This window comes from Aythya fuligula, chromosome 13, assembly GCF_009819795.1.
Source record: "Aythya fuligula isolate bAytFul2 chromosome 13, bAytFul2.pri, whole genome shotgun sequence".
Classification (NCBI taxonomy): domain Eukaryota; kingdom Metazoa; phylum Chordata; class Aves; order Anseriformes; family Anatidae; genus Aythya; species Aythya fuligula.
In genome coordinates, this window is record NC_045571.1 from 18,691,033 (window position 1) to 18,704,204 (window position 13,172).

The 13,172-nt window shown below is 33.6% G+C and overlaps 1 protein-coding gene across 2 annotated transcripts in view; it reads right to left on the reverse strand.

Annotated features, from left to right (window-relative positions):
* LOC116494402 (connector enhancer of kinase suppressor of ras 2-like) overlaps nt 1–13,172 on the reverse strand; it is a 171,241-nt gene that overhangs the window by 65,085 nt on the left and 92,984 nt on the right. For both annotated transcript variants that reach the window (XM_032196282.1, XM_032196281.1), the window contains exons 7-8: nt 7,997–8,056; nt 4,323–4,391 (exon numbers count right to left, since the gene is read on the reverse strand). In XM_032196282.1, the coding sequence (XP_032052173.1) occupies nt 4,323–4,391; nt 7,997–8,056 (129 nt within the window). The remainder of the gene's footprint in view (nt 1–4,322; nt 4,392–7,996; nt 8,057–13,172) is intronic.

Sequence of the window (13,172 nt, forward strand, 5' to 3'; positions counted from 1 at the left end):
GTTCATCTTTGCCATTTTCAGTCACATCACCTCTGTGGTGATGAGTTGATTTGGGATTAATTACTACATTCTGACTTCAGGATTCTTGCCAGCTGCTCCTGAGTAACATTTAGCTTTCAACATGAATTACTAAAAGCATTATTATTGCTCTCTGTCCTATCAAATGACCTTCAAATTCTAATCCTAAAAAAGAAAAAGAAAAAGGTTTTCATTTTTCTGAACTATTTTCCCTAGTTTACCTTTTTGTATACAAAAGTAGATCTAACATCTATATCTGTTCAGACAGCTAGATCAATACTTGTTTGGATCTGTAAGATTTCTGTTTGAAAAAATTATCAAAGGTAGAACATTAAAAAAAAATTATTTTTCATAAACTTATACTGTAATTCATCTAACATTCCATTTTCTTAGTCTTTAGTTATCCTTTATAATCCTCCAAATCACCTGTAAAACCTTGCGTAGTATTGACTAGTAAGTTTGCCTCCTTATGCTTCCACAGCATACAATGTTATCCTAAAGCAGACAACTCATTAAAAATCCTTGCTTAGCGAGTTGCAATTGAAAGTGTCAGTCCCTTCAGTAAACATATGCAGATGATTTGGCTTTAATTTATCAGCTTTGCTTCCATCCTGAGAACGGATGTACGTATATATATATTTGTTATGACTGGGTTTCTTCTCTTTGTCTTATATTCTCTACTATTCTTATTATGGAAATTTGAAAGAAACAAATATTTCTTGGCCACAGACAAACTTATCTTTAATTTCACCCTATTTTCACTGCACGACAGTCCCAATTCTCTGACTAAAGAATCACATCCCATCCATAAAACTACGTTAGTTAAAGTTAAGACAAAATGAAATTTACTTTCCTTTTATTTCAACTAAGCAGCAGAAAATACTATTCACAGAACTTGAGGTGTAATTATTATTTTTGTAAGCAAATAAATGCACAGTGGTATATTCAGCACTTCTGTTTAATTTCATAGGAGAGGAAAGAAAAACTCCACAAGGCATTCCATTTTTTGCCAACAGGCAAGAACTAGTGCCTGTTGTTACTAGTAGGGTAAAAGAAAAAGAGCTAATGTCATTGGATTTTAGAACGTGTAACTTATTTACCAAGTTTCTTGTGCTGTTTTATTAAAAAAAAAAAAAAAAAGCAAATAAGGACATTGGATAATGATTAAATGATCTTAACAGCTAGTGGTGAATCAACTGATTTAATTAATTTCTTGCCTAAAGTACTATTATTTTTACTTTGATGTTCATAATTATATAACAGGGGTTCATTGGGGTTCATTGGCTTGACCAGTTTTGACGTAGTAAATCTTTTATTTCTAACTCCTTCAACTGTTGCATTATGTAAGTTTTAAGCTGTTTCCCTTTTGGAACTCATTTTTTAAAAACTTTCAACTACACTGAAGAATTAAAATAAGTGTTCTTTTTTGTGTTAATAATGTTAATATTTTTGTTAATATAAATGATTTCAGTAAGAGTACGAATACAGCTATCTTTAGCAATCTGATCATTTCTTACTTAATTCAGATAATGCTTTATATAAAAGTAGCATATGAATTTTAAGTAAAATTCAATTATTTTGAAGACATACAGCCAAAATATTCTAGCCTCATCAATACCAAAATACTTAACTCCACACATCAGCAATCCAATGGACTAACATTGTCAGCATACGTAATCCTCTGCTATAGCTTTACAACCCCAGAGAAGTGCCTCCAAGATTAAAAGTGCTGTTATCTGTGCTGACTCCACTGGAATGCAGGGACAGTACAACTGTTTTCAACTCTACATCTTAAACCTGTTTAAGAGCTTACTCCTTGCTCAGCTATGAAATGGGTAATGATTCTTCTCTTAAAATGGACCTCCTGATGAATTTCAAATTGAAATTGAAATTATTTTTTATTACTTAAGGAAAAAAATCAGTATCCTATTAGATTAAGTTTTGCCTATGTAGGATGAAAATGAACATTAGCTTTTTAAAAAGTACAGACTTATTTGTACTATATTAGCACAGGAGTACTGCTTTAGCTATGAATGAATATGTTTTTACTGTACAGCTCTGTAGCTCGATGTTAAATATGCAAAGTATCACAGTTGGGAATATGAAAAGGTTGTCAAGGAGGGTCATGCATTAGGATGAAAAACTGAGAGTGCTCCAATTATTTAGGTTACCAAAGAAAAGGTGAAGAGGTAGTTTGATTACATCCTGAGAATGCCTAAATGAGAAACTGGATCTCCAGTGTAATAGATAAAAATAGATCAAGATCAAATGCATACTACAAACAAAAAGACACCCCCCCCACTCCCCTCCAACGAGAATAATTAACTAACAGAACAGTATATTACAGGTTGTGGGAACGTCACTGAGTGTTTTGAAAAAATCTAATTATCTTAGTAAATGAGCAAACATCAATTTATCCAGAAAATACACTGGCCTATTTTAGTCTAAATCAGATGAGATGATGCCAATAGTCAGCTACAGGATTAGCACCTAATGAAAGAAACCTACACTTTCTTTAATCAGGAAAGAATTTTCACTAATGGTAAAACAAAATGACTATATCTAACCATCTTCAGAGCAGATCTTTTCAAAACAGTTAAGAGAAACTTTATGTGATACAAATCCTCTGAAACACAGAAATTTCAGAGGAAAGTGTATTTCTCCATTTTTATATATTTTTTTTGGCCTTTTTGTCCTGTGTATACATTTTGTGAAAGCATGGAGTGCTTTGTGCCTACATGTTCCAATGCCGGGTGAACAAGACTGTCTGTAGCTCTGGAAAACGTGCAAGACCACCACAGATATGCAAGACTTGTTTTGTACAGTTTGCCAACTGCCCCCAGGACTGTTCATTTCAAGTGGGTTGAAATGGACTGTTCATCTCAAGTGCATTCTGTGAGCTGGCCTTACTAGTATAAAGATATTGACTATATGGGAATTTAATGAACCTAATGAACCTAAAGAAACCTCTGAATTATTCTATCCCACTAGTGGAAATAATGGTATTTATAAGTATGATATCAATTGTCACAACTTGTGATAGCTTGGGTGAAGAAGCAAAGTATAGTTTGCAGTTGGACACATACCTCTGAAACACAAACACTAAAAATTACTGGCTGACTTTAAACAGTCACAAGGAAGACAGAATAAAGCATGCTCAGCATTTGCAAAGGAAGAATACATTTCTGAAAGAAACTGCTTGCCATTTATCCCTTTTCGTAGCTTGTTACAGACTTCAGAATGAATAATTAGCAGTGAGGTTTGTTTTTTTGAAAAAGTATTCTCTGCCACTTGACTCAGCTGTTGGCAGCGTGCCTGCCCTTAGATAGAGAGGGATTACAAGCATCAAACACTTTGGGCTCGTTATAACACACATGGGAAGTTGCTACCCAGAAAGCCAATTCTTGAGTAGTTGAATGAGTGGATTTTCACCTCTGGGAGTAAAGATTAAATCAGGTTTGTCACTTGAAGAGTATGTCTGATGGAGAAAGCCAGTCTAATGCATATTTCAACTTGTACTGTGACAACTCACAGATCCTCTGTAATGTAAGTAAGAGTTTCATGTTGCATTAAAATTGTAAGTAAAAATGAGGAAGTTATACTTCTTTTGAAAAGAAAATATTTGCTCTCTAATCATTTTCACCTCCCACAAATGCCAAAGAGGTTTCTTAATTTTTCTGGTTTTGTAAATAAAATGAAATGTAGGTTGGTACACATAAACAATAACTGCATACACTGTGAAAAATACAATAGTAGGCACACTTAAATGTACACAGATCAGGTACCACAGTATCTTAGACTTAGCACACGCTTCCCCATACATATGCTTATGCAATATGAAATGGATTAACAGTTTCACCAACTTTATAAAACTGCTCATCACCTTAAAAATAAATATGAAAAGAAATATATGGCTGTTACAGAATTCCTGCATTTTGAGTCTGAATCACAGATTAAAGAAAATGCATATTTCTGTTTAAGGGAAAAAGTTAAACTTGCTGGCATATCCATAACAGGAAATCTAAGAACTACAACCAGTGCAATCACTGTAAATTGTCAATGTTGATTCTGGGACCATAATCTTGAACGGCAGCTAGAGAAAATATGTTTGGCTTAATCCTTCTGGGTTAATTAATGACAATTTAAAAAAATAAAAATGCACAAATTAAATGTAAGCAATGATTATAATATTTTAAAAGGCATAAAGAGTGATCTAGTTTGCTACAGTTACCTAGTAAGAATTATTGTCTTTTTAGCAGTGGGAACAGTCAAAGCCTGCAGACCAGAACTTCTAAAGTACTTACCACAGTTTGATGGTTGACCTGGATCACCTCATCGCCAGCATGGATTTTCTTACACTGGTCAGCAGGAGACTAAGGACAGGAGATAACAATTAACTTTACATTTCAGGGGGGACCACAAGGAAAGAGCAGGAATGAAAACTATGAATGAGAAAAGAGGCAAAAAAGCTCTGCTCAAAGAAGCATTATTATCAAATAACTATAACTTACTATATTTACAAGAAAAAAAAAAAACACATTTATACAGAACAATGTTTTTCTGGTAACCAATGACAATTCAAAGATGAATTCAAATCCTTCTTCCCATGGTGATGATCAACCTTTTTGACTGGTTGAGCTATTTTAGTTTCTTTACCTTTTGGAGGGGAGTACTGGGCCGTGAACTGTCACAATCTTGCTGGGAATTCACTGAGTGAATTAACATCACATAGCAGTAAAGCTGCTAAGCCAACAAATACTGAATTTACTACATGTGCAGGGTCAGGGCTGGAAAAAAATGCATATAACAGAAAAGTAGGCCTAATGCAGTCCTTTACATAGCAGGTTTACTGCTTAAGTTCATGGCAGATACCCTGCAAATATACTACAGCTCCAGCACTTCCAAGACAGCACTAGATTAACCATGTGAATGCAAAGTGGTAATTTAAAAAAGGATAAAGTCCTCGACAGTCTGGGTATTCTGTATAGAATATACTGAACATACATACATACGCACACATACTACTCCACCACCATAATTTGGGGAACTCTGAGCCAAAAACCTACCTTATTCTAAATATAGCTGCTTCTGATCAAACCCCGTTGCCTTGCAAGCCACTTGTACACAGTCAACTGCATGTCAACAAATGTGTCAGAATACAAGATTTACCGGAGCTAAAGGTGACTTGCAGCTTATATTCATTCACTGAGTACCAATCAAAACTTCCAGGAAACTGTCAATAGCTCTTTTGCTGGACAGACTTCTCCAATCACAAATCCCATCTATTATGTGGATGCATACTATAAACAAATAGAAGGAGTAAAGACAACAGGAAACAATGCAACAAAAGCCCAAACAGCCACTGGGCAAAAAATGGCTGCAATTGCCTCTAAAAAAATGCCAAATTAACCTCAATAGGTAGGCAATCACACAGGTGGTTGCTTCCTCCTCCTCCTCAGCAGAAGTGGGAGAAAATATGATGAAAATGCTCATGGGCTGAGATAAGGACATGATTTTACCTATGCACAGGATTAAACATAAGCCAGAAAGATATTCTGTTTCCTTTTGTGGAACACAATGCGAATATAAAGTTGGTTGCTTTAAACAGTGAATGAAAGGTAAGCAGGAAGCTGAAGTAAGCGCCACTATTCGTAATGGGTTTAACTTCAGTTGATATTAGCTGAAAAAGCACAGGCCTGGCGCTTTCTCTTTTTAGCTCCTTTCCTGACTTTGATGAGGCTGAGCTAATTATTATCTTTCAAAATTAAACACTGGCTCTGAGGTCAATTATACCTTCAAAAGGAATGAAAAATCAATTTGCTGAAATGCCAGAAATTAAACATCTTTGAAGCTTTTTTATCTGCACATATGATTACACTTTTAGAAAAAAGAAAAAAAAAAAGAAAAAAAAAGACAAAAAACAAAGGAACTTAGTCTTATCAAAAAGTCAAAATAAAAATGCAAGTTTTAATGGCTGGTGAACTTTGTATCTTTTCACATGAATTTCAGTTATAAATATATATTTCCCTGCAAATTGTATTATATTTCTAAAATAAATTAAAATTACAGTGAAAAAGTATATTAGTACTTCTAAATGTTGCCAGTAGTGTTAATATAAGTAAGCACACAAATTTTAAGCTTAACTTCCATTAGACTTGTCTTATGATTCACAAATTTTTGCACACAAAACATAAGGCTTTCCCTGGGTCTGTAGTATCTAAAAATGGATGATGAAAATGATCAAAATTATCTCAATACATACAAACCAAGCAGAACAAAATATCACACATGAAGCTCACCCATACGGTGCAGAATACCACTGATGTATGCAGGTAAGTGTGTACATTTTTGGCTAGCTGCACAGTGGAAATTTCATGTTTCTTGGGTGTCAGCATTGCACAGTTTCAATATTAGCTGTATAAAATTTGAACTTGTAATTTATGCAGCTATACACTCTTAGAAAGAATGAAAACAATGTGACTAAAACATGGACTATTTGAAAAACAGAAGGGATAGGTCCTATTTTAAAGTCTGTCATAATAATTACATTGCAGCAGTTGAAGTAAAATTATTTTTTTTTTCAAATTTGTAATTATGAATTGCAAGTTAAGTAACAAGAAGCTGCTTCACAGAAAAACCAAACAATGTGACAAGAATAACAATCAGTCATACTGATTTACATGCTACAGCGTTTCTGTGTACTTTCAATCCAGGTATTGCCTCATTTCTGGGACTACAATGAAAAGGATGGTTAATACATTCTTGATATCTTCTACTTGCTACAGGTACTGGAAACTATGAAAACTTAGTGGTGGTTAACTCCTCCTAATACAATTCAGGAATAATTATTTTTATAAAAGAATTTTTCATATGTCCTCACACAAAAATCATTCAGATTCTTAACTTTTCTTTTTTCCCCTAACATTGTCAAGTCACTCCCTTCTCTTTCATTTGCTCCTTTTCACAATTTCTCCCTTCTTACTGATAGTCTTGTCAGTGATTACTGCTAGCCTGAAAACCTTCTGGTTTATTACAGATTATTCTACAACCTGAATATAATATTTTAAGTTATTTTTCTGTGTTATCCATTTATTTTTATCAGCCAATGCTGCTGATACTGTAAATGCTTTAGAATTTCTTATTTTACAGTCTGTTTTACAGAATTGCTTAGACCCACAGAACCTATTCGTTTCCTATGAGGCAATCTTAGGACAGGTATCATCTCCACAAGTTTAATTTTCCTAGCATTCTACTTTTCAAGAAATTTCATTTACTAATTAGGAAAAGAATTTAAAAAAATACTGTCCATTTTAAAAAGAAAACAACAACAACAACAACAAACACAAAAACAGCAGAAAAGTATTCATCATTGTATGATAATGTACTCACTGCAAAAAGTAACCTAAAGTACATATTAAAGGTTGGTCAAATTACATCCACACTTATCATCAACTCTGCAATGCTTTAACTAGTCTGGTTATAACCGTATGAGGCAGATTGTTTTCTGTTATATTACTGATCTGTTGAAAGCTTTATTTTTTTTTAAATATGAACTTGAATTGTCCTATGTTTTGAGAGGTTTATCTGAAGGAGATAAAATTAAATACAGCAGATTTTATTTAAGACTAATGATGATGCTCTTGTATAAAACAAACAAATAAACAAACAAACAAAAACAACTAAATATAAACCAAAATACCTTTGTGACAGAGAAAACACATAATTACAAAGGTTTACTGGAAGATAGAAGTTCAAGATTTTCATTTTATTATAACTTTTGGTCACTTCATCAAAGATATTTTTCTATATCTATTTTTAATGGTTCTAAATTTTTAAGGTAACATGATATATGTAAAAAAAAAAAAAAAGATAAAAAGTAGCTTGTTTCATAGCAAGTTTTGACACTACAAAATAAACTGCAGATCTAACAAAGATATTTGAATGCACGATAGAAGTCTTTTAGGATAAGGAAGCTTACATTTTCAGTTGTTCCTGTGATTACATGCAACCCATCATATGTTGATTTGATATACATCCCCTGAAAAAAGACCAAGAAGGGTAATTAATTCTTGCAGAAAACAAACAAGTGATGTTTGCATGATGATAAAATAAGTACACATATTCCAGTTTAAGGACAATACTATTTCAACAAACTGACATAAACAATGCTTGAATAACATTGTTAAAAGTTAAACAAATGTGTACCAAGACCCATGATAAACAGAACAGTTTTCTCACTTATTGCATTTATAATTCCAATATACATTTTTTGAAAGAATTCAACACCAAGCATCAGCATAAAAGCTTGTTAAAATGCAGTATTTGTAATATTTAACTTAATTTCTTTTTATTACCAGTGTCATAAAAGAATCAACAAAACTGAAACAATGAACAAGAATAGTCTTTAAAATTATATGCCACATCTTCAGAGAGTTACTGGTTCATGTTCTAACTTGGAAAGTACGTAAGCCAGTGCTCATATTGCCAATTTATAGAGAAAAATGATCTTGGTGAACTAACAGGAGCTTTATAATTAGTCCAGCATGAATTGTGCTTGAAGGAGGTGATTGATGAGATACAGAGAGACAACCTACGTGGGTATCTATGTATACACACACACAAACACACAGAGCCTTGAATGTCAGTGAGACTCAATTGCTGCATTCTTCTTCAGGAGTAAGGTCATCTCTCCATATAGTATGGCTATCCATCAAATTTTGAAATCTAATTAATCTAATTGATACATTGCACTGCTGATTCATTAGCCTTCCAATAATTCTGCGTCACTGTGTACTGTCATAATGGAAGTTTAGAGCCCCCAGCAAATAAGAAAGAACATTTTGTTCACAGAAACCAACTTCAAGAATCCTGAACATTAATGAAGATTTGCAGGCTAGTTGCTAACCTAAAATAAGTAAGTAAGTAAATAAATAAATAAATTCTATGAAGGTAAGATCCTATTGCTTTATACAACTACCTTAATTGTAAGTGTGTAGAGAAGACAGACCCAAACTCTTGGAAGAACACAGTGGGAACGAGAGAAGCAACAGACACAAGATGGAACTTGACAGACCTTTATTTGTTTATTTATTTTGTACTATTATTTTTTAAAATCATGATGGTGATAAAACGCTGGATTTAGTTGCCTGGTCAGGTTGTGGAATCTCTGATATTGCAGATGACCAAAATTAACTGGATGAAGCCCCAAAATACATGCTCTAACTGTATCTGTTTTGACTTTTCATCATGACAAAATGTGGCTTCTACCTTTGTGCAAACTAATTCAATTTCAGCAAATTTAAACTTTATTTAAATCTTAAAAATAAAGACTAGCTAAAACTGATCATATTGCTTAACTCTGCTTCTTAGGAAACTCCACTATATATATTACACACTCTAACTACTTGTTCTTGTAAAAGACTGCTTTATAAGTTTTTTAATTTGTTCATAACAGAGATGCTCAAGTTAAGTCTTGGCAGTTTTGAGATCATTTTCATAAAATACAGTTAGTTGGAAGAAAGTTTACTAGTGAGTCTTCCACTATTTCCTTCTCTACAGCTGGCTTAATTTTATCATTGTTTGCTATTTTACTGTCTCTACAGTACCTTCAACTGTTATTGACAAACGTCTGATTCACTCTTTCCCAACTAGAAGACATACACAAGAGATCATGAAAAACCCTGAATGTCCTCATTAGAAATGGGATACTGAGTCTCCATTAAGAAACTTACACAGAGATTAAAATCCATCTAGTATGCTGCATTTCCACAATGAACTTTTCACCAGAATTTTAAACAGCACCACATCCATCACAGAGGTCTGTTACTTTAGCACATTGTAGATTTCAGTCACATTTCCAGCCACACTTTTATTATCAAATTTAACATCGCAATTCTAACACTTGTTGACAAGATTAATTCCTCACCTAATGGATCAATAGATTAATAGATTTTTAGGGTGAAAACAAAACACAGTGGTAACTTTTCACTAAGTTTTACCATATATTTCTTCATAAAATTCCTAGCCTCTTGTTAAGTTATATGTATTTTTTGGAAAAAAAATCACACACTATGATTCTATCTTTTAACATATGCCATCTGAGAGACAGAAAAACTGACTAATCAACTAAGAATTATCCTACAGTTTGCTCTTTCACTTCAGCTATTAGAGTTTAAGAACAAAATACATTAAAATAAAGTATTTTTGTGAATGATTCAAATTGGTCTAGATAGAGCTTTCATCCTTGTATCCCCTTAAAGAAAAATGACAGTTGTTTTTTGTTGACCACTACAGTAGCACTGTACCTCCTTTACAGGAAGAGATACATTACCTGAGAACCCTGAAAGATTGTATTTTATCTAAAAAATAATAATAAAAAAGTTATATTCAGTTATTCCTCTATATAGTTCAGAATGCAAGCTATTTATCAAATATTTATATATTAAACATAAACAATAACATAAATATTTATATATTAAACATAAACAATAACATAAATATTTATATACACATTCCCATCATATATAGAGGAATAGCTCAAAAATATTTTTCCACAGAGGAGAAAGCTTTGAGTATAATTCTGAAAATAAGACTAAAAATATTCTTAAAAAGCACCCCCTGAGAAACACATACCAATTCTGAAAATTTCTTTCTTTAGTCTGTGCTGTATGTTCTAGAGGCCAGATACGTTCCATGCTTGAAAGACAACACTTCAAATCCCTCTTTCCAACACTGTAAACGTTTTTCCCTAAAAGGCATGTCCTTGATATGCCACCTGTCAGCACTTGCCTACCCTTCGTAACAGACAATGCAGTGTGTAAGTTGAATCCAGCTCTCAACTGCCTTCTGTGGCATGAAGGTTTTTAAAGGATGATTTATCCTTCAGTAAGAAAAGACACAGTCAGAAAAACACTCAGAGGAGGGAGCTTGTAAATCCTGAAACACATCCTAGCCTCTGGATGGGAGACTTGCAGTGGGAAGTGGCTTTTTTGCCTTTTCTGGGATAGAAGTAAACAGTTGCTCTTTCATAACTGATTACGATATTCTGATATGATCAGATAGTATCAGATCAGATATTCTCTCTCTACATATATGATATCACATCAGATACCATATATTCTGATGTAACAGTCAGATATGATATTCTGAAAAATCATGCTGATCTGAGAGATCATGCTGATCTTGTACTGAGTTGTGTGCAGTGTTTAGAAATTAAAATCACACGTTAAAATTCACCGCAAGTTATTGTAACTTCAAAAAGTTTATCGTGCAAATGAATGGAAACATGTCATTGTCTAAACAGAAAGAATGGTAGATTGGATTTCCATGTCTAGTAAGAGAGACAGAGTTTGACAATGTTGAAAGTTACTTTAAAATGTAATAGAGAATATATGGAGAGTGTTTTGGCATTTGACTGGTAGAGCTTGGGAAGGAATAGAAAGAGACAAAAAAAAAAAAAGTAGTATGTTTCTAAGGTGTGCTTCCCAATGGAAATTATTTTGTCCAGCAAACAGCCATGAAACTATCAGCAGAGAGTGTCTTCTGAGGAATGCATGAGATTAGACTATTTTTTTTGACAAAGCAGACTGAAAAAGAAGACACTTCAGAGGCCAAGAAGAAAGAGTATTAAGCTCATAAATGCATGTATAGAAAGCTTGAAGATGCTAGAACTCAAGGTACACATTCAAATTGAATAATCTCTTTGTGAAAATGTAAGGGTACAGAATTTATACGAACAATTAAATAAAAAGACACACCCCCGCAGGAATACTGACTCAGTGTAGTAACTGCATGGGCTTGGACCTGGAAATTAATTCAGTTTATGTTTAAGTTTATGCAGTATCTGTAGGATTTCTGGCTCATTTGCTGAAGAAATTAGAAGATATATAATAAAAGCAATTTTGCAAATGAAGTTCTGCAAATAGAGAAAAACTCATAATTAAGGCAACTGAATATTATTCCAGATAACTGAATTCTAATATAAATCTGAGCAAATAATTTACAATAGATTTTTCACCAAAGGCAAACAATTGTGTTCATTTTCTAGGTGCCAGCCCCGTATGAAGCTGTAGCTAGAGTTCTCAATAGCTCTGAAAACCTTAGCTATACTTAAAATCAAGGGAGACTGTTTTAAACCGAGTCTATAAAAGTAACAAGCATTCTGAAAAATCACACCATAAGTACTTCCAGTTGAGTTCCAAAAAATAGATTTTCGGTGATTTTGGCCCAAATTTCTCTGTACATTAGATTCTTATCTATACAACTAGAATTGCAGCATCATTTTCACAAGTGTGTTTTGAGGATAAATTAATTAGTGTCTGTGAAGCACCCAGTAAGGCCATAAAAAAATCTCATGATGAAATTAGTATCTCAAAGGAACACAGAGCTTAGCTGAAGAGTGGTAAATAAGACATCAAACCCTACACTGAATGATAAGGATAAAAATGGAACTCTGAATACTTTCCATTCAGTGAATAGCATTCATTTTTCTCTTGAATGGAGCAGAGATCCTGTGGAAAAAAACCGCTATACAATCATGAGAAAGCCATTTGTAATTCATTACTCTGTTCTATATTTGATTCTGATTAATGTTTTCTTTTCCTAGTCACATGATTTTTCTTTTATTCCCATTTATAGTCCTTTTTTCACATGTGTTTTTTTTTTTTTCCTAAGCAGAACATAATGTCAGCAAAATTGATTATAAAGAACTTTCCAACCTACCATGTTATAGTGCCTTCACAATTAGGCATAGAAAACTCAGTCATTCACGGTGATTTCACTTCATCTAAAAAAAAAATTTAAATGGGCAATTTTGATTGCAGTATTTGTCTCATGTCCTCTGTCAGCAGTACCCACTTACTGCAGTTGTGTTGGCTACAAACTTATCGGTACACTGCAGATGGAGAAGTACACCACAGTTCTTCCACTTAGTGATGGAGCCCAGCCTGCAGCAGTGGTACAGCACAGGCCCTGTCTGCTTGACGTTCTGCTGGAAAAGAGGGCAGTCTGGAAGAAACTGCAGGCCACATGACTGACCACGACAATGCAGCCAACAAGTCTTACCTCCGCCACCTATGCCTTAAAGGATTAAATCATACTCTGAGGTTGCATGGTAGTCTGTTTAGAGAGTATACCATTCATAACCAAGAACTCCT